Below are 22907 nucleotides of genomic sequence, written 5' to 3' on the forward strand. Positions count from 1 at the left end.
TTACCTGTTCATAATCCCTCTGAGTAACATATGGTGAAAGAAACTTGAAAGACTTAATTATTAGGTAACTAAAGTTTATGTATTTTCCTTCATAAAAGTTTAGAGCTACCTCGAACCTTACCTTGCAATTCAGAGAAACTTAAATCACACTCTGCAGTTCCTGGAGAATCCTCTTGGAGACCTGAAGGACGTGTGGGGTTGTATAGCCTCTCTTAGTGCCCATCATTTTCAGTCCAACTTAGGTGCAGAGGTGAAGAACTATAGGTGGAATATGAAGGAGACATACAAGGTTTAACCCTAAACCCTGTCTCTATCCAATTATATAGTATGTAATACTATAGGTATAGTTTTCACAGAAAATCAGGTGGTAGTCAGCATATTATTACCATTTTCTTTTAATAAATAGTTTACAGAAAGCATACATACAGATTTATAGATGGTTGTGTACTATACTGATCTCAAAGAAGATAGATGATCAATTCTGATTTGCTTGTGCCTTGGAATTTACTTAAGTCTGCTTTTTAACACACTCACATAAACATTAATTTGAAGTTAGTCACACACAAGTTTCTAATGACTGAAAAATCTAAAGATTTTGCTTCTCCTCTGTGCAAGGAAGGTAACAGTTTGTATGATAACTTCTTTTACAAATGCTGATGTTTGCTTCCGGTATTGTTTATAACATTTCCATGGAAGAACAGCAGCCAACAGACTGATTTTAAGCAGTTTGCTGTTTAGTTGAGTTCTGAGTAACAGCAAGAAAATATTTGTGAGCATGTAATTATATTTGTGATACTTTCTCTGCACAGATGAGTTCTTCAGGCGGAATTTGTCAAAGTTGCTACAAACCATATAAAATGGAAAATCAAGCACTGACTGAAAAGAGTTGATTCTCTTTAGGGAGTCTGTGGTTTTTCAGAGGGATCCTTTCTAGAGAAGGTAGGAGAAGGTCAGACAAGGTGGGATCCTGTCCTGCATTGAACCCATTTACAAAGCTGAGTGAATTCTTGAGGAATTACTTGTACTCTGTGAAGGCACCTTGTTTATCTCTTCTCTTGCTTTCTTGCATCTGAATTACACCTAAACCATAATAAGACCATAATAAGTCACCATTTCAGAATGGTGAAAATTATCTGTTTGTAGCTATAAAAGATAAGGAGGAGGTTCTGTTTTGTTGGGTGAGCCCTTAGGCAGTGGTGGTTGATGTTGATCTGGTTGTTCTGATTTTGGGTGACTTGCTGGTGTGGGTTTTTTTGGTTGGTTGGTTGGGTTTGGGGTTTTTTTTTTAAGTGAAAGTGGAGAGAAGAAGATGCTGACTTCCAGTAATGAGCTGTGCCTAGCTGCATACTAGTAGTTTTGCAGTGTAGTTTTTTCTGGCACAAAGCTGTATTTGATTGACTGCATTTCCTTTAAAAGACTTTGAGGTTCTGGTTCATGAAAAAGCTTGAATTTACATTAATTAAGGAACTACTGAACATCAACTGAATTGTATGTTTCAATTCTATCTTCCATTTTCTTCCAGTTTTTCAGTAATTCAGTATCTGCCTTAGTCTTTATCCTAGTAGTCACTTGAACTATTTTGAGTGCATCACTTGTACAATGAGGATGGGTATTTCATTTCTCTTAAGTTTTGCGGCTGCACTAGAATGACTAATTTTATTATCATCTCAAAACCAGCCGGATTAAATTTGTAAGAGTATTTTTTTGCTGTAGAAAGCACTCAGACTAGCTGTGCACATAATGGGAGGTATTCTTTCCCTTTATTTAAGGAAGATGGTTAATACAATTTCAATAGTGTAGGTAAGGAAATGATGTAACAACTGTAGTAATATTTGTAATAGATAACATTTGCTTAGTTTTTCATAGACATTTAAAATATTCAAGATGATTCTTGAAACTGCTCTACATGAATGTAGATGTTTCATGTTCCTTATTTGACGTAATTATCTACTTCATGAGGTACTTCAAAAAATTCTCTCCGTCCTTTTTTGGAATAAATTTTGTCACATCTTGCCAGGTTCTTTTTTGTTGTTACATTAGTAATTCATGAAGTAACTTTGTGTAGAATATTGACAGTCATCTTAATGAAATGTTTATAAATTACTAAAATGATACAGAAATAATTTAGTGAGTGATGAAATGATCATGTGCTTATTTGTTTTAAAAAAGCAAGTGGAATATGCGAGTGTAGCTTGTAAGCAAAACAAGGAGATTATGTAGTAGTTTTAATTTAAAGATACTCTGTCAGTGGAGCAAACACTTATTAGTAGGATACTATGTAATCCCTCTCCTATTTTTTCCTAAGTGGTTCTTAAACTTGTGCATTGTTAAATCTCAAAAAGCCATCACTGTGATTCTCGCCTAATTTGGCTTTTTGGAGTTATTCCTTTCAGGTTTTAACAAACTGCAAAACACTGTGCTATTGATGTAGGAACAGATTCCAGGACCCCTTAGTCCTCTTGCTTTTTTTCCTTGAAATTTGAGGTACTTAACTGTTTCATATGCTTCTCTGTAACACTAAATGCAATGCCATTGAAATGCTTCCTAACATCATGCGGCTCTTGTGAGGTTTAATCTGTTAATGTCAGTTAAGGAGTTAGATAATCACACAAGGAAGATACAATGGTACTGCTGTTCATTTTATGAAAAATATAAATATGCCTACTGTATGCATTGTCAGGACTGGTAATTCCTTACAGGAATTCTCTTCATGTCTGTGTATGAGTTGTCACTTAAATTCTTCGGTGTTTTTATGACCAAGATGAAAATGGTCAGTTTCAGTTACTAATTTACAGTAGTAAAAACTGGTTGGAGATGGAGGTTGGTACTTATGTATCTTTCAAGAGGGTATGATAAAGTGATACAATGTTATAGAGATTATACTTTTTAAGCAATAGGGAAAAAAAGTTCACAGTACTAGGAGTCTTCACTTAAAAACTGCGTGAACAACAGCTGTGCCAGCTTGAATCAGATCAACTCAGTTGTGGCAGTTGTTGACAGAGGTGATGATCAAGGCTGTTGTAGAGGTAAGGATCTCTTCATAAGATGTCAGGATGAGAACTTGGTCTTGCCTAGGTGCATGACCACACCAGACGGACTGAGCTGTTTGTGTGGGAGAGCCTCCTTATTCCAGTAGCCTTGCTGCCTTCTTTTGATGGAGAAGAGATACTCCAGTTTTGCTCCAGAACTTGTCCAGAGCTGGGGAGCTTCCCCTCCACCTCAGAGAGTTTCACTAGAGTCTTACCAGCCAAGTACCCCTACCAACATTAGCCTTCAACTGTGAGCCTGAAAGCTGCTGTTCCAGGTGGTAGGACAGACTAGCTTCTTCGGTTCTGCTCCCAGGAGGATCTCATGCATTCCATAATACCTTTCAACTAATTTGTCACCTAAAAAGACAAGCTGGTCCAAGGCCTGAATTCTACACTCTTTTGTGTTTTCATTTAGCCATACTTGATTTCAGCGGAAATGTGATCCCACTGCATTCCACTGCTGGAACAGCAACAGACCAAATCATATTTTTTGTTTTCTCTATCACTGAATTTAATCTAATCTATCTAATTTAAATATTTAAAACTTCAAACAGAATAATAGCGGGTTTTCCCTGCCTTTTCATAGGTCAGACTTGGGGAAAAAAACACCACCAATGTAGTTTAGAAGTGTTTCTAACAGATGCCAGTGTGAATTTTGCTTAGAGAATGGTATCTTCGTTGTTTTATTTAAATCTGAAGATACTATACTTGAGATTTTTTAATTTTTTTTTTTTTTAAGTTGCAGTGCAGAGAAATGCAAAGACAAGTACAGGTATGCATAGCACAACCACACAAAAGAATGGCTGGTCATTCTAGGCATCTACAGTTGTCTTAAATTAGTCTCTTGTATCATCTTTGTCAGTCACCACAAGTTCTGAAACATCTCTGCAAGCAGCTGCATTGTAATGTATTTAAAACTAACCATGTTTAAAGTTTTTCAGTAAGTTTCGTAGAGCAAAGAATTTTTTATTTCAGCATTCTGTAGGTAGATTTTTTTCAGAATGTGTACCAGAAGAAATTGCAACAATACAGTAAATTGTATGTGATAATGTATATATGTGGGTGCACGTGTGTGCATAAGGATCTACTCTGCATTTAAGCAACCTGACTTCTGTCCTGATTCTGCCTGTGGATATAATACTGCTAGAAGTACTTTCAGCTCTCTGGTTTTAAAATTCTTAATGATGCAGTAATAGTTGTTGCTATTAACATTTTGAGAAAAAAAAACCCAGAGGTTTTCAGAAATTTTCAGTTTTTAAGGTGCTAAGCTCTTAGAAATTCTGATAATCCTCTATGCCATGATTGAACAGGAGTCCATCACTATTACAGATGTTTATTTATTATTTTTAGAAGATAGTTACTATTTTTCATTCGTTAGATTGATTTTATTTGGGAAAAAGTTTTAAAAGTCAGATTAACAATCAAGCTGTGTGTTTGAATCTGGAGTATGGGATTTTATTCAGTCACAGTACTCAATTCTCTCCCAAGTACTAGACAAGGAATTATATTGGGATTGGGAGGGGGTATAGGGGAAGGTTGAAAGTCATGTTTTTTAAAAGATGAGGGAGTCAGGTAGTGGAATTCTGCTTATGATTGAGATTCATTCACTGAGGTACACTGTGTCACTTCAGCAGTCTTCTGACAGGTGAGAAGATACTATGTATCTGGTTTCAGAGAAGTGACTTGACTAGTTCAAATGTGCAGTGGTAGCCAGCAGAAAATTGGTCTCAGTATATTTTACTCCCCCATTGGTCTATTATGCCGATCCACTGCGCTGCCATTTCACCTTTGTTCTCACTTTTTATCAGTATTCATGGAATGATGATGGTGGAAGCAGTGGCTAACAGAGTCCATGAGGCCTTCATATCCTCTCAGAAGAAGGTGTAAATTTTTTTCTTATGTAATTTCAGGTTTTCTTCTCACCAGATGAAACAGGCCCACTCAAGGGTCCTATTCAGGTTAGCCTTGTTCAGTGTTACCCGGTGTTGGTTTTTGTTTTTATTATGGTGAATAGGTAACATTTCAATGTACTGCCATGATGTATTTTTTAACTTGTTCTGTAATGAGTGGATGAGGCTGTAAAAAGCACAAGTTGCTATCATCAGTGTCTTGATCTCTAGGGAGATGATCTAGCAGCCTTTCTTTACATAAATGGAGCTTACAAGAAAGCTGGAGAGGGACTTTTATGGGGGCATGTCATGATTGACGAGGAGAAATGACTTTTAACTGAAAGAGGGCAGGTTTACATTAGATATCGGAAAAAATTCTTTACATGTGAAGGTGTGGTGAGACCCTGGCACAGATTGCCCAGAGAACCTGTGGATGCCCTATCCCTGGCTGTATTCAAGGCCAGGTTAGATGGGGCTCTGAGGAAACTGGTCTAATGGAAGATGTCCCTGCTTACGGCAAGTGATCACTAAGGTCCCTTGTAACCCAAACCATGCTGATTCTGTAGTATGTAACATCATGTTTGATTTTCTGGGAATGTGTGTGTAAAGAAAACTTGCATTAGAAGTTCATTATATGTGTGCAGGAAATGGGAGTAATGGTTTCAAAATTATGCTTGTGGTAAGGGCTGAAGTTTTTAGAGGCTTAGATTTTACAGTGTGTGCTATCTCAGAAATAGTTAAGGGTTAGTCCTATAAATTGCACTGCTGTGAAACACACTTTTCTGAGAAAACACCTAAAACGTTATCTAAGAGGCCTTTAAGGCTGCCATTGGATGTCCTGGATATGAGTATTATGGTATGAGGCATGAAAGCTTTACAGAAATGATTAAAGTAAAGCTTAGGCTGAAAGTCTGAAACAGCACTGAGCAATGCGTTTTGTTTTCTGCAGGGCTGAGTAGCTGGGTGAACACAGGGCTTATGTAGCTGTGCAGATTCAAGTCCTTCTCTTAAGCAAACACAGGGATAATATAGATAAGCTTTTATAGTCACAAATGGGCTTGTTGAATTGGAGCAAAGGAAAAATGTGTGGTGTAACCTTTGTGAAGTTTCCAACAAGCAGATCTTAACTTTAATTTGACAAAAAGTAGTATTTCATCAATAAACTACTTGTAGTACAAAGTATAAAAAGACATAAAAAAAAATTAATGGAAGGAATGTCTGCTCATTAATAAGTATGATCCAAATTTTAATTAACAGTGATTTCGTATGGTTCCGAGACTGAAGTTTGATGGCCTCTGATAGTTCCAGTACTAGCTTAAAATGAAAAAAACCCAACTGCACCCCTCAAACAAAAAGTAAAAAACCAAACTAACAAATACAACAAAACTAAAAACCCAAACAAGCCAACACGCCTGCAAAAAAAAAAACAAAAACAACAAAAAGCCCAAAACACAGTGTGTTGGTTGCTTGCAGTACCAGATTACTTTACTGTAATTTCCTGTGAAGTAGCCTAAGAGGATTAGTTTTCTTCCTCTTTGAATTTTTGTGATGAAATGTCTCATGAAGTTAGAGTTTTGGACAATTACATCTTTAAGAACAGAAGATTTTAAAATATGAAGTCATATATAATGTGGATTTTTTGGAGTGCCATTTTGCTCATTAGTTTAGTTTTTAAATCAAAATGCAAATTTTAATTCAGTTGTTCCTCAGTTCCTATTGATGCTGCTGTTTGACACTGAAATGGTCCTTGTAGTTAACTTCCAAACACCACTTGACACTGTTGAGCCCTGCAGTAAGCAAGCTGTCAGCATTGAGAAAAAAAGTGATGTTTGTGTCCACTGGCTAAAGCATATCCTTCTTATTTGTCTTGCAGGCACAGGAGAGAGTGGCAAAAGCACATTTATCAAGCAGATGAGAATCATTCATGGATCAGGTTACTCTGATGAAGACAAAAGGGGCTTTACAAAACTGGTGTACCAGAATATATTTACAGCAATGCAGGCCATGATCAAGGCCATGGATACCCTCAAAATCCCATACAAGTGTGAAAATAACAAGGTGAGATTTTTGTTTATTTCTCTAGCTGAAGTTTTTCCACTTTTTTATTTTCGGAAATATACTGAAGGTCTCAAAAAAATGACACATCACAGAAGCGATACTAAAAGCTCAGAAGGGCGTTTCCTGGCATTTCCTACCCTGCCTTTCTTTCTACTTTCACAACACAAATCTGCTTTTAAACAAGAGACCTCTCTTAAGATGCCTGAGGGGAATTGTCACAGAACAGAGGTTTAATGGCAGGCTGCCAGTAACTCTTCAGTCCTTTCCTATAAGGCTGTGCTCTGGTTAGAGCACAGTTAAACCATTCTAGTGATGTGTAGCAAAACTTCACTGCTTAAGGATTGCTATTACATTACAAGTGGAAAAAGTTCAAATTATTAGAAAAATAGGTGAGAATATCTGTTTTTGTGTGAACAGATTGTTAAATTAAAATTTTCTACACAAGACCTTGAAACAGTCAGAGTCTTGAGATTGATGTTATTACTGCAGTTTAAAAGGAAAAAAATACATTTAAAATGTTTCTAAGGGTCATCACTGATTACCTTGAATTTTTTACAGTTTTTTTTTAATATTCAGATTTTAATAGTATAGTAACTATGATAGCTGGTCTCATTCTGTGACTAGGAATGAAATGCTTAGTATTTACTTAATATATGTAGTAAACCACAGAATTGCATGTCTGTATCTCCCCAATATCACAGAGTCATAGAATGGGTCAAATTGGAAGGGACCACAGTGGATCATCTAGTCCAACCTCACTACTCAAGCAGGCACTGTTTGATAACAGTTCCCTGAGAACTTGTTTTTATTTTTACCATTGGTCCATTAACAGCAACTTTGTTGAAAGTAGAATTTAAGATCTGTGACAAAGTGGATAGCTCACCTTTGTTTCCATCTTGTGAAAGACTATTTATCTAAGATTAGAAATGATTGTCTAGTAGTCCTGGATGAAAGTAATACTTCCTTTGATAAATTACTCAAAAGTTATTTTTTTCTGTTTTTTTTTAATTAAGATAAAATACCAAAGAGCAGCAACATTTACAATAAAAAAAAAAAAAAATCCTCCGTTAACTGGGAAAGAGAAAATGAGGTACTTGGGTTAATATGAGAATTTTTTTTTTCTGAACATATGAAGTTTAATTATTAAACTGTTATGTGTTTTAAGTCAGCTAACTTAGAAGTAGGAAAGATAAAGCTTATTACCAGAGTTAATGATGAGTTGTTTTTTCATTTGAATTTGCTGAAGTCATTGCAGATGATCATTTTGTTGGTGATGTAATGTTGCAATAACAAGAGTCTTGCAAGAGCATGAATTCATGCAGTAGGAAGTCAGGAGGATCCCATCTGTCAGAATCAATATTGTTAACCTTCTTTAATGGTGGGTGGATTTTTTTGTGCACATGAAAAAGATGGACAAATTTGTAATTGGTAAGATTCTTGACTGTTAACTTTCCTAGTCTAGCTGTGTACTGGAGCTATCTGTTTTTCCTTCACCCTCTATAAATCAATCAAATGTCTAGTTAGTTTTAAAGCTGTAATTTCATTTGCATTTCAGCCTTTTGGTTCCATGTTTTTGCTGTGTGGAAAGCATAAAACATACTGCCCTGAAAAGTTAGTTGATCCTAAAGCAGATTTTTTGTTCAGAATTGGTGTTGACTGCCACTTTGCCTTAATATCGGAAAATGCTAATGATAGATTAGGATTATTTTTTCCCCTGTATTATGGTACAGAGTATGTGTTCTGTAGTTGTTTTTCAGATGTGCTGACTTTTCATAGTGTTCTTATATAGCTGAGTGATTCAGGTAGGTTTCTGTACAGCCATAGCTGTATAGACATGGCCAGAACTCTTCACTTTCTCTACATGGAAATTACTTCACTGAGAGTAGGAGTCTGTACTCAGCTACTTTGCAAGGATTTCCATCAGTTTCTAATAGGGCAGAGTAAAATAAAAGTTACCAATTACCTGTCTCTCAAGGCAATTCCTGTACAATTCCATCAGGAATACAGGAAAATCCAAACGTGCTACATACAGCATTGTGCCTAAATAGGCATGATTGTGGTCAACAACACTGGCTTTGTATACAAGGTCACTTAACTTCAAAGCACTGAGCACTAGTCAACAGATAAATCTGCTCCTTCGTTTTTTTACAGGCTGTTGAAAACAAACTCATTAGTCTGACAATCTAGAAAACACAGGAAGGACACTTCCTATTAATTTGAATCTCCTATCAGGAAGTCCTATCTCTGGAGAGAATATCTTGAAGTTTGTGTAACAGCGTATTTTTAGCACAGTAGCTGTTTTACACTGTAGTTTAGAAAATTGCAGGTCAAGCTGGTATTGATGTGGTTGAGCCTAAAGAAAAATTATCCTTTTTTTGGGTCAAATTCTTCATATTCTGCAGTAGACTTTGGGGTTACAGTATAAATGGTTTTCTCTTACAGTACCAATTTTCAAACCTTTAACTGTGATTTTTTAAAATTGGAGTACTTTGAATCTCTGACTGCTGCTGAAATTTGAAGTGCCTACAGTGCCCTGTGCTCTAGTAGTCAGTTAAGTAGGCAGCAGTGTTCTTTGTGTGGTGTACAACATCAAAACATTTACATTGGGTTATTTGAGTATAATCAACATAGCAGGAGGCAAATTCTAAATTTGGCGAGTCAGTTCCTGTGGGATTGTGTTTGGCTTCATAGTCACCAATGTAACTAAAGAGGCAGAGAGTGAGATGCATTGTCCTATATTATAATAGCCTAGACTGTTTTGAAGGATTCATTATCAGAGTAGTGAAAGCCAATTGAGAAATGTAACTGTGTTTAGAAGCTAGTATCTCAGAAATGATGGTAGAGAATTATATGATGGTAGAGAATTATATGATGAAAGACATTTATTTTTTTGTGTTTTAACTTCAGAATTTGAGCTCTTCTGATGTTCAATGTAATGGGTGAGCGTGATCTCTTAGCAATTTGCCTGTCATAGGAAATGGTTGCTTATAGACTTTTTCAGTTTCCTTTTAGGTAAATTTTACTGTGCTTCCATTATTTCTTTTACTAGAAGTTGTGAAGTTGTATGACTTCTGAATTTTAGGGTAATAAGTATTTAATCAAATGAGGGAAAGTGTTAGTTTTTAAAGAAACGTTCAGAAACAATTCTGAAAACTGTGCCTGTCTTCTGTGAAATTTTGTTTATACAAACTTTCTTATGCAACCACAGGTATTCAAATACATAATTTTTAAAAAACAAAGTGCAGGCTTATGCTTTTTTGCAGTTTGTCTTTTTAGACAAATGAATCTACTACTGTACTAAAAACCAAATGCCACTGTTGTCCTATACTATTCCATTTTAGTGTAAATTTCAAAAGACAAGTTGCCACTTTCTTCCAGCAGACAGTATCAGGAAGGTGTCACTCCATGATGATTAACAGTCAGGAAACTACTTGAATCCCATTCCTATCATTTCCTTTGAGACTTCTTAAATATTCATAACAATAAAGCTAATGTGAGTAACTGTAGCCTTTAAGAACAGGCTACAGGAAAGTTTTTCAAGAAGCTAGAAACATAAAACTAAGTTCAGTGGTAGACATTTGCTGTTAAGTTTCTATGAATGTTTTCTGATTAATTTTTGTCTGTTTTTGTGCCTGTTTCCTTTGGGAAATGTTTTGCAGTCAAAATGAGCAGATATCGGAAATGCTTTCAAAGTTCAAAATCTTACTGGCATTATCATCAGATCCATAATTGCTTTGTTAGCTTGGTTTGTTCTGTCAGACAGATCCACTGGAGAAGGCTAATAAAATTACAGGCAGAAATGGGACAATAGGAGCAGGAATGGAATCGGATTGCATAAGTTTTTGTCTTGGTTTAACAGTTAGGGATGTTAAGTGGTTTGGTTCTCTTGGTGAAATAGGATGTTGAACAGTTTGGAGGGAAAGGGCCTACCGCAGACACCTCACCCAAAACAGTGCAAAGGATTGAATCTAGGGCAGTAGTGTGCAAACCAGGAGGGTAAGTCTTTCTGTCTGGAGGGTTGTTTTATTTAACAAAAAAAGCGAGAATTCAGTTCTTGGGACAGTGACATAAAATGCTTACCGCTTTAGAGTGGCCATAATCAAATGGCTCTTAAAGCAGATGGAGAAACCTGTATGGTTCTTGGTTAGTATTTAACAACCTGTAGTGCTTGGTTAGTATTTAAATTCTCTGAGGTGTTTCTCCAAGCACTCAATATCAAAGTAAAATTACCCAATAAATAGCAAGTCTTGCAGAAGGGTTAAATGCTTCTAAAACCAGGAAGCTCAATAGGCATTAGTTTAGCAAGAAATAGGTAGCTGCAGTCAGATGACATGTGAGAGTGTATAGACAATTTGAAATAGAGTTCTTTAACTGCATGTATTCAGAGGAACTGAGGATAGCTTGGTTTTTTTCCCCCGGAAGCTGTAATATGAGGGAAAGCCAATCTCCCTGATAGCTTTGTTTCCTCCCATGGGGACACTGATCTGTGAGCTTTAGGGATTCCAATAAGGTCACAAGCAGTTTCTTCTGAGTGCTTCGTAAAGAGTCCTTTGTGAGGACTTGGACAATCCTAAATGGATAGCAGCATCTCCTCAGCTGTCTTACTCATCTTCTTATCAGCCTCTTGCCAGTCATTTGCTCTTCTGATTCCAAGCCTTTCTTTCTGGCACCTCCTCAGTCTTACATGTATTTATTTGACCTCAGCACATCTTTATGTACTTACCTGTGGCCTACCATTTTGTCCTATTTTCTGCTGTTTTCCTTCTTTATATTTGAGTAGAATTAAAACAAATAAAAAGCCCCCCGATATATGTAGTGATTGACATTCTGTTCTCCTAGTCACTCATTTGCTTGCTCTCTGTTTAGAGCAGAGGTCTCTTGAATTTATCCCTATTGCTCTAATGGAGTACTAAATTACTTGTTTCATCATGTTGTGTTTTGCTTAAGTGTTTCACACTTCATCGCAACAGAAACTCAAGTTCTAGCTGTTTTTCCAAGTGTGTGGGGTGTATGATGCGAGAAGTAAGCTGGAGAAACAGGGTTGAATGCTCCCATGAAGAGTTTTGAATACTTTATTTAAAATAAAAAAAAACAACTCTTCCCTTCTCTAGTAAAATAGCAGTTAATTTTACTGATATGAAATGAGGAAATTGTCAGCTTGCAGTTCAAAATAAATTTGAAACTGAATTTTAGCTGCTCTTTCTGCAGAGCAAAAAGATTTCTTCCTTTTTTAATATTTCATTTTACATTAAGCTCTTCTAAATACAACATTTTAAGTGATTAACTGCCTTTTGCTAATGAGATGTAGTAAGTCATATACAAAAACGATGGCCATGTTTTATCTTTACATTTCTGTTTTAGAATTCTTGCTAGAGTGGACAACTAATGGGTGATAATAATGCTAGCAGATTCTTGTAGATTTTGTGATCACCTATGCACTGGAAAAAGGGCCATAAATGCAAAGTATGCTTCTAGCATTTTTATTCCTTCCTTTCTGACTATTTTAGTTTAGATATGTTTGTCATTTAATTATTTTGCGTATTATGTGTCTGAAAGGAAATGTTCACATGAGTGTGTTCTCTTGCAGTAAATATGTGAAATTTGCAACTTTTATGTGTAATAGGAGTTTGGCATATGTTTTAAGGTAGTGAGATTGTGTATTCTTGGAATGGTTCTGATTCTCTTCATGATTAACAGGATTATATAAAGAACAGGTATTTATACAATACAGTTTTACAAAAATAATGGATAAACATAATTATATATAGATATTTTCAAGAACGAAGTATTTAAAAGTAATAGTTTCCTAATTACTTAGTTCATTTCTACAGGAGATAAGCTAAGCTTGTCTAATACTTATTTCTAAATTAATTTCAGATTTAAGTATTTTGATCATATTTTCCTTTGAAAATTTATGAAAATATTTCCTTCTTTTTTTTTGGGAATTCAGATCCTGCTGTGTTCTAGTTTTGCTATGTAGAATTACTAAAAGTTATTTGTTTCTTCATTGTAATTCCTAGTAACACGCAAGATGCTTGAAATAAGGTTTATTGTGTTTAATTAATAGTTCTTCAGATTAAATAGACAATATTTTTCTCCAGATTTTGTCGGTCCCTTGTTCAGTGTGCTCTTCATATATGGTAAAAATTACAATGTCTGAGATGCAAGCAGGTTTTGTCTTACAATAAAATTCAGCCTTGGCTTGACAAGAGTAGTTAAAAAAATCCACAAAAAAGCCAAAGCACCACCCATCCTTCCCTCCTTCCTCCCTCCAACCCCCTTTTTTTGTTTCTGAAGTATAATTGTTTTGTATTGTTTGATGTATCGCCCAGTAGAGGTATTCACATCATTCCGTTGACCTCTGCTTTTTCTGAAAGATTATTTTGCTCTTTTCTTCTCCCTGGTTAAATTAGGCTTAAAGTCTGTCCATGAAGAGGTGATTACATACTTGTACTTCATCAGTCCAATCGCATGCCTACTTATTTTAGGCTATGGGCCCCTGTAGCCCCACTCTTAGACCTGGTGTTCACTTAGAGTGATTGCATACAGGTGAGTAATGAGGCAAGAATCCAGGGTTTTGCTTCTGGAAGAGTAGGTTGGCAGAGGAAAATCAAAGCATGACATTAGTCATGTTACATTTTAATTTTTTCCTAACAGTTACATAACAAACAGACAATCACAAGGCTACGGTTGTGTGCTTCATCTTTGTCAAGAAAGTGTAGAGTTCTTCCCTTTAGATTGTTTAGTGTTTAGATTGCTGTGGTGGACCAGTTACTGGGAAGGTAAGAAAGTAATTTATTATGAGCAAGTCACTCCTGTGAACAGTTTTAAACATGACAAAAAAAGCTGAATATTGGGTTGTAGGGTTGGTAACTGTGAAGAGCTGCTTCCTAACGTTTCTCTAACTTGCACGTGTCTCTTCATTAGTCCTGTCATACATATGAGTTTCTGAGATGATACTGTGGAAAAGCTGTTGCAATTAAAGTAGTAGGTAAGGTTGTTTCTGATGATGACTTAGCATTTTTCTTAATATGACAGAGTTAAAATTTGTCTGTTTAGTTGTTAATCTTCTAAGCCAGTTAGTAGATACAGTGTACTAATTGGTTTTACCTTCAGTCATAAACCCAAGGAATGGTAAAACTGATTTCTGGCACAGAATATTTTTGAAACCTTTTTAATGTATGTTTTTATTATTCCTTTGACCCTGTGCTTTTTTTTTAAAGCTGCTTTAATTCAAAGTCTGAATTGAAAAAGGATTTCTTTTTAAAGCTGAAATATAACCTTAGAACTTTATGAATTTTATTTAGTTATTTTTTCCACTTTTTATTTCTCTTACTTTCTCTGTCGCTCTTAAATACTGCCTAGACCTTTGAAAAGTTGAAAGAGTAGTGATGAAGGACTGGAAATAAAGCCATTGAAAACAGTGCAAAAACATATCAGATACTGTAAATTCTGCTGTACAGTAGTCTACAAATAAAAGAAGAGCACAGGAGAAAATGAAATGTGGTGGCACTTTCCAGAAACAGTTTATTGATATTTTAATTTAGCTGTGCAGTAGGAATTTGGGGAAGAAATTGGCAAAAGGAAGTGGCGCTTTGGTAATGACCCATGGAGGAGCTGTTGGTATTGAATCCAGACATAACTAAAAGACGTGAAAATATGTATCATACATGTATCTGCTGCTATGTATGCAGTATGAAATGGATTTTTATTAAAGAAAGTTGGAATTACTTGTGTCTGATTCAAATTGCTCATAAGGGAAGATGTTTAAGACTGTGTACAGAAAGATTGAGGAATACATGAATGGACACTTCTCAGAGGCTGCAGAGGAGCCTGCACACTGAGATAAACGAAGCATTCCTGAGAGAACACAGACCATGCAGGTGGTATTTAAAGTATGGTGAGGAAGGTTCTAAGGACCCTTTTGTGATTTAGAGGGAATGTGTCTATTCTTGCATGCTTTTTTGAGTTTTAGAAGCTCTTTCAGAATTTTTGTAATGATACGATGTTGTGTATGTATAGTTCATTTATTGCTTGAAGATCCTGTTCTATGAAAAAACTCTAAACACCTGTCAGCATTTTTCCAAGCTGAGTCTTGGAAGTTTTTAATTTCACCTCTGGGATAATCTAGTTACTTCTGTTAGGGAAAAGAAATTATGAAAAGTCATTTTTTTTAAAAAAAAAAGTTATTTTTCTGGGAAAGTTTTTATAGCCAAAACCATCCTAATCAGAGAAGAGCATGACAGTAAAGCCTTGTAGCTCATGTCCTTCTTGTGTGATAAACAATGACTTGCACTGGCTGCCGTTGCTATAGTGGTATACTCATTCACTGCATTGCAAAATGTTTCAAATAGCAACTCCCTGCTGTAAAAAAATACTCAAGTTTTCCTCATCTCATTTTTTTCAGAAAATAAGTGTACCTTTTCAAGAAATAGATTTTTGATGCTTAATGCTTGGTAGGAGCTATAGCTTGGTCACTATTAGCTTTGTCGTTTCCTGATTCCAGTGGGGTGTGTATGTTCTTACTGGTATGTTTCTGCCTATCTGTTCCTTTTTGGACACTCGTCAGCTTTTGTGGTCTTCCTGTAGAGCTTCCTGCGCACTGCTGTCTGATGATACCGTATGAATCAGCAATGTGGGTAGTGTTTTGCCTATCTGACAAATAAGGAACCTGCAACAGTAATGTTTTTAGCTTTTCTTCTTTGAAGTCAGCACTGTTCAGAGTTACTTTCTTAAGGCACACTTGGATGGATTTCTGTGATCCAGCAGGTCTTTTTTGATCTATCATTTATTGGCTAGGATATGCAGTAAAAAGCAACCTTTTATGAATGCATCCCAGGCAGGTGTTTTAAATGTCTGGTTGTACTGAAACAGACAGAATTCTTGCCAACATAAAATGCAATAAAATTCTGGCTTTCCTAGATTTTAATGCAATTTTTCATTGTGTCCTTCATTACTAGTCTAAACTACACAAGAATTGGATTTTATGAATTCTTTCATCTTTGGATGAAAATTAGACTTCTCATATGAAGTTACTACAGTGAGAGGAAATTTAAATAAATGTACCTTGGTAAGAGGGGTTGGTAGAGACATGGGTGAAGGGAGCAATGTAGTTGATATGTAGGCTGAGTTACCAAGATGTTACTTTGTATAGAAAGGATTAGTCCCTGAAGAGTTTGTTTAGTAATGCTTTTCCAGTGTTCAGAAGGTCTCATTAAGTCATTAATCTTTGAACACGACACAGTTCTTTCTCAACAGGGTATCAAGTAAGGTATTTCCTTAAACAGCTCTTTTTTTTTAATTTAGATTTGGCAATTAGATCTATCTCCTTGTGTTAAGGTTTGTGGGTTTGTTTTTTTTCCCTTTCACTTTGAGTGTTCTCAGATTTTGTGTAATTGTATTTGGCAGAAGAACATGATAGAAGGTACTAAATGAGAACTTTCACACTGCTGTGCTTTGTGCGTGGTTCCCATACTTTTTTTGAGCTTTCAGACTTCTTAGAATTCAGTGACTTTCTCAGGACAGTCTTAGTTTTCTCTAGCAGCAAGGGTAATGGAAGTAATCATGTGAATCAGTATTTAACACAGCTTTATACAGTTGGAAAATGGTTGAGATGATTGTGAAACACAGGCTTCCTGACAGTGGCATTTTCCAGCACCTGCTTTGCAGATACAGATTTATACCAGCTGCAAAGTTCCAGGGAATTTTACTATAGTTCTCGTTAAAAATAAGTATTTTTAAGGTGGCTGAGGAATCAAACAGAAAACAATAGCGTACTTTTGGGTTTGCAATTGGCAGACATTGCACAAAATACCTAACATCCCTTCTGTACAGTACAAGAAAAGAAGAGACAGTAACTATCTTATCCTTACAAAGAGCATAAAGGTATCCTTGCTTTCACTAGGAAGTAATTTTGTCTTAGAAATTGGAGTTCATAGATATTTTGAAAGGTTCAGTAAAAATACACTTAACCAGAACCCTACTGCATGCAAAATTCAGACATGTTTTCATGTCCATCTCCTAATTATGCTTCACTACAACAACAGATGAATCTAATGACAGAAACAGTGATAAATTGCCACTGTTATGGTATGTTACAGGTGCCGTCACAGTTACCATTTGTAAATAAAATCAGTAAGTGAGCTAAGTATTGTTCTCTGCACTTCATAGAAATTTTTTTCCTCAGCACAGCCAATTATAGAATAAGGAAAAGGCTCATATCCCTTCAAGTAATTCTTCTGTTCCATGGGAATCTTGCCATTCTGAGTGTTGGTCTCTAATGTCTTTTGTCTTACAGCATCTTGCTATGTGAAGACCTGTACTCAATAGAGACCAGTGGTTATGTCAAAAATACCAATAACTAGACCTTAAAATGAAGACCAGTGCTGGAAAAGTGTTCAGAGCTGTTGTGGGGAGGCTCTTCAAAGGCAGAGCTTTCCTCCCTCCTTTCCAGTATCATTAACTGTGATTCTGTCCAGTGCCCCAGACTCCCTGCCCTTTGCCCTATTTGCAATGGCAGTCTTGTCCTGTGCAGTCCCAGGATGAACCCATCCAGTTTGCAACACAGATTCATAAATGGAGAGCAGCAGTAGCATGGTCAGCATGTGCTGCCCTGGATCACCATGAACTACAGAGTCTCTGAGCTAAGTTCTCTCCCACACCTGGTAAGCTGCAGTGGGCTGTAGGGATCCTTCCTTCAGTCCTTCATTTTCACTGGCTTATATGGCCCTGAAAGTGAGTTTTACCTCAAGCAGCATGGCTAAGAACCTAAACGTGGATGTTGGGTGGTATCCCACAACATTTAAATTAACATTCATGTTAGTTAATTCAAAGATAGGAAACTTCAAGCAAACTAAACATACTTGAGTATGGCAATTGCCTAGTTTTTCTTCCCTTTTCTGACCTCTGAATGAAACAAAACTATTTCCTTCCTTTATGACATCATTTTACCAAAGTATTAGTCATTGCTAGTTTGGTGTTGCTTCAAAACCTGTATGACTGCGGAACTGAATGCTGGATTCACATTTGTGGCTCAGTGCCTTGAGCAGCTGCACATGCATACAGAAGTACATGATCTACAGTCTTGAGAGCTGGTTCAGAAAATGGACTGCAGTGGTTTTGGATACATGTTATTTATGCCCAACCTCATCCTGTGTGAATGCCCACACTTACCTCCATTCCCCTGCAGTATTAATGTACAGAGAAGTGATTTGACTACCATGGGCTTTGGTGAAGTAGAGAAAGCAGAGCAGTGTCTGCCAGATCCACTGGCTGCTGCTGAAAGTTAGGTCAGCATGGAGGATGTTCTAGCTTAACTTGGAGTGGTGCCTGAAGCTAAAAGCATCAACTGTCAGCGGGGTATAAAGATGATTTATCACTATCTTATGCTTAACTCTCTTTCAAATCTCCTCCCCTTCCTCCCCTCCCCCACCTTAATTAAGTATTGCTTGGCTGATTTTCTGGGTTTGACCTCAGACCTCACATGCAACAATAGAACATTCTAGAAAGGGTAACTAAGTCCAGACCAGATCCTGTTGGGGGTAATGTTTAATAATGTTTACTAGCTTATAAGATCATGCAGATAATTGAACATGCCTTCCACTGATTAAAACAAGAAACAGATTACTTCCCCGAGCTAAATTAAGTGATAGACCTGAAGCTGAAGAAAGCAATTGAAGTTTTGCTATCAGGTTTCATTTCTTGCTGATCTGATTTGTTTGTTGAAGATTTACAGAGGTTGATACTATTCACTTACCAGCAAAATCAAGATGGAATGTATTTTTTCTGGTAAAAAAAAAAACGGTATGTGTTCATCTTTATATTGAGATTAAAAGTGTGAACTGTTGCCTGTCAAGAAATTTTTCTCCCTTCACTGATTACTGAACGTGAATTTTATACATTGTCATGAGTTTTGTTCTGCTTTTGTATGTTCATTTTCTTTAACGGTGGGAAAGTTCCTTTTAAGAAGTCAAATTCTGTATTGTGGTTCTGAAACAGCAGTGATTTAACTACCATTTAACATGAAAGTAAGGAAAGTTATAAAAAAATTGCCTTCAAAACTTCTTTTATTCTAGCATTAGCTATGTAACAAGCAGGAAAAAGAGAATCTAGCTTCAGCAAACACAGTTTAAGGTGGAATCCAGTAAATTTCTTTTAATGTGGCAAAACTACTGCTGCCTCTTTGGGCATCAGGTTTTTTTAACAGTTAAAACCAAAATCTACTCCTTGTTAAAACATGTCTGGCACAATTTTAGAGCATTTTTTAATAGGCTGCTGATTATACTAGCAGTTTCTAAACACAAGGAAGCTTAAACACAATTTAAGCTGCTAATTCTGTTTTTACTGACTGCCTTTTCTTTAATTTTTCTTTTAGGGTTAGTAAATATGTCTTCCGCTCTGAGAAGTTGTAACAAATTAATCCTAATTTTGGAAATTGCAGGATTGGTCGTAGTCAATTTGTAGTAAATAAATGCTGATTCTTTCTGTCACCAACCTGTTTTTTTCCTTGCATTACCACCTCGGATCTTTTTAATCTACGTACTTGCTTTTTGACCTTCCCACTATCACTGTTTCAATTATATGAAAACAGAAGGACAGGTATTTACAACTGAGTAGAAGTCAGACATAGCAAGAAGGAAGGCAAAGCATCGTTTTCCTCCTATTCCAGCATTTCTAGTCAAATGCTGTTAACAGAACTGATTTCTGCGTAGTGGATGAATAGTGAAAGCACAATTGAGATTTCTGAAATATACTTAATTGTATTGCCAGCCTCAGACTCCAGAGTCTGACTCAGCTAAGCAGTGTTTTCCTCCTCCCAGTCTTGTCAGTGTGAGTTCACAGTTAGTGGGGCATGTGACTGCTGTACAGATAGTGCATTTGAACAATCATCATCTGTAGTCCATAGGGCAGCTAAACTGGGTGTACTGACAGTGGGGTGCGCAAGGCAAGCAAACCAAGCTCCTTCCAGAAAAAAACTTGGCTCATAAACACCAAGTTTTGCATCTTCGATGTACAGTTACCTTCTCATTATTTAGCCAGCACCCTGCTACCACTGCAGACCAGTAGCCTGAACCAATGCCATGTGTTTCATGGCAGTTAGCAGGAAATGTGTAGTTTACCCCAGAGCTCTTTTTCCCATGGAAACCTACTTGCCTCTGATTTTACACAGATTATCAGTAGGAGGAGTTATTCCTGGTAGTTAAGCAGTATTTAAGCTTCTATTTGAGAGCCACAGTACCCTCATTTCAGATTAGACAGAGATGATAAAAAGCTTTCCTATAAATTTTCCTCAGCAAAGTAATGAAGATGAAGGATGTAGCTGAAATTATAATCAAAAATGTGTTCTTTCCATTTATTCATTCTACAAGGCATTCCCTCTTGATGTCAATGTATCATCCAAGCATGTTTCACAAGTCTAGTGGAATGTAAAAAACTTCATATAAAAACTTTTTGGGAAAAAATACGTTAAACAAATATTCAAATAAATCTTTACATGTTTTAGTAAAAATTGCATTAGATCTGGCCCTTAAGTATTTTTCTTTATCTTACCCAAGGGTACTTTTAACTTGCTGTTAATTGTGATGAGTCCAGTGGTTTTCCTCTTAATCATGTTGATAAGTATTTGCTCAGACTAATACCGGATTATTCATGAAGGGCTTCCTAAGTATGAACAAAGGTTTCATAATTTGGCTCAATATATTTGAAGTGTCAAAAGGCAAGTCTCTAGCTGACTGCCTTCCTCTCCCAAAGTACGGGACTTAACAGATTTCTTCTTGGGGAACTACTACTGCATCTTTTCTATGTTTGGTATAAAGGCTAAGTTACAGTATGTGATACACAGAGTGCTGCCAGTAATAAAGTATCTGTTCAAAAAAATTGCAGATTTATTTCTGTGCTATGTATTTATTAAATAGGACCTAGTTAAAATTAAGCTTTAGATTGTGCTTCAGTAAGTCATTTGGTCATTTGGTGAGCAGCATGAACTCAGTTTTTCTAAGATACAGCTTTCCTTTTTTCTGAAGCTTTTCTTTGTTAAGACCCTAATGAACCAATGTTAATACTACTGAGTACCTTACTGAAATCAAAAATACAGGGAAAACATCCATAGAAAGATTGCAATAGTAAGTAACTGAAATTCAGTTACTATTGTTTTTCTCAGGGGAATATTCTGTGATTTTTTTAATTTTTTTTTTTTTTTTTTACTTGATGTATTTAATAATTGTTTTTTCTTTAATCATATAAATCTATGGTACGGTCCTTGTGCTACCTTAGTCACTCTTTCCTCTTAGTTCTGCTGTCTGTGGGGGTGGTGAAAAAAAATTACACCTCAAATCCTACTGCCTGACCTAATTAATTTTAGAACTCTTCTGAAGATCTAACTGCTGAAATACTGTTTCCTTTTTAATTAAGGGTCTAAGAAAAAAAGAAAAAGAAGGTGCTTACTGATGGGATGCAGGGATTTTCTTTCAGTCTGTAGAGACTGCAACTCTTCATGGCAATCCTTCTCCAGAAATTCATTGCTCAGGAGCAACACTCAGCTCCTTGGGTTTAGGTTTGGATGCTTGATGGCAAGCAAACTGGGAATAGATGATGTTACTTAATGCAGAGTTACTTGTATTGTTGATGAGTCGCGGTCTAGTTAACTGTGTTCTTTATAATCTGCTTCATTCATTACTTTTCTCTCTCCTGTGAAACAAATACCTATTGTAAACCTTGATTGAAGTAAATACTATAATGATGAGTAAACTTTTTAATTTCAGTATACTGTTGTGTTTGAGGTTTTTATCTGTTGTTGCTTCTGAGGCAGTAGCTGAAGTAAATGGGAGGAATTTGCTAGTTACCTGGTGAAGACACTCATTGTTTGGTAGTTTATATAAATACCATGTCATAGTCATGTCATAGTTGGTTCATTTGACTCTCATTTGGAGACTTTTCACTCCTGTTCCACTAACTAAGGAGACTAAACATCATGTACCAGAATTAAACAAAATAATGATTATTAAAGAAAAGAAACAAAACCAAAAAACCATAACAAACAAACACAAATCCACGATTTGCAATACTTTTTGTTTTAAAGTCTTGGTAAGATGCGCTGAATATCTGCTGGGGAAGGGAAGGTAGCATTCTTTTATTATTTGCTACATATCTTAAAGGTACTAGGCTGGGATTTCTGGAGCTCCCCTTCGCATTAAATTGATTACAATTGATTGATTGATGGCATTGTGACTCCTGCTCAAGACAGAAAGAACAGGAGCCTTTATTAATAAAAGTGCCTGTGTGTATGTTTCCCTTGATAACTGTCTCAGGCTGCATTTTAGGTTTTCCTCCTTAGGAACTCAAGTCCAGACAAACAAGATTACTGCATTTTATAACTTCCCTTGAGGACTTGCAATAGAATAAAATTAGCAGTGTTCTAATTGTGTCGCTAATTCTGAAAAAAATAATGATGAGCGTGTTAGTAAACTTGTTAATACCTTCTGTTGATGTTGAAGTTATGAAGAACAGCACAAGCAATTTAGCATTCTAGCCAGTAACTTGGGAAGAGAGCACTGTTTTAATATGCATGTGAGTCATGGTTGTTAACTCTGTAAATACAAAAGGAGAAGGCAAGCAAAGTGGTAATTCTTTGCTTAGAGCTTAAGTTATTAATGAAATTGGCTCGAAAACTGAAACAAAACAAGCATATCAAGGGAATTAGGAAAGTGGCTGATAGTTGTTACAAAGCAAGGGGATTTTCACCTTGCTACCTGAGCATTTATATAAAGTGAGATACATCAGGGGATGGGGGCAGGGGGCCATTTCACTGTTCCTCTGATTGAATTACTTCTAGAACTGAACAAGTCAGTGCAGCTGTGTCTGCCTGTGTCAATGAAACTGCTTTGCTCCTTGATACTTTTCCTCAATATAAACACAGTAGGCAGATGCTTTTATC

General features: G+C 36.2%; 1 protein-coding gene across 2 annotated transcripts in view; it reads left to right on the plus strand.

Annotated features, from left to right (window-relative positions):
* LOC111940710 (guanine nucleotide-binding protein G(q) subunit alpha) overlaps nt 1-22907 on the plus strand; it is a 113353-nt gene that overhangs the window by 33083 nt on the left and 57363 nt on the right. For both annotated transcript variants that reach the window (XM_086869119.1, XM_086869118.1), the window contains one exon: nt 6792-6976. In XM_086869119.1, the coding sequence (XP_086725245.1) occupies nt 6792-6976 (185 nt within the window). The remainder of the gene's footprint in view (nt 1-6791; nt 6977-22907) is intronic.

The sequence above is a fragment of the Cyanistes caeruleus genome, chromosome Z, assembly GCF_971803275.1.
Source record: "Cyanistes caeruleus chromosome Z, bCyaCae1.hap1.1, whole genome shotgun sequence".
NCBI lineage: Eukaryota > Metazoa > Chordata > Aves > Passeriformes > Paridae > Cyanistes > Cyanistes caeruleus.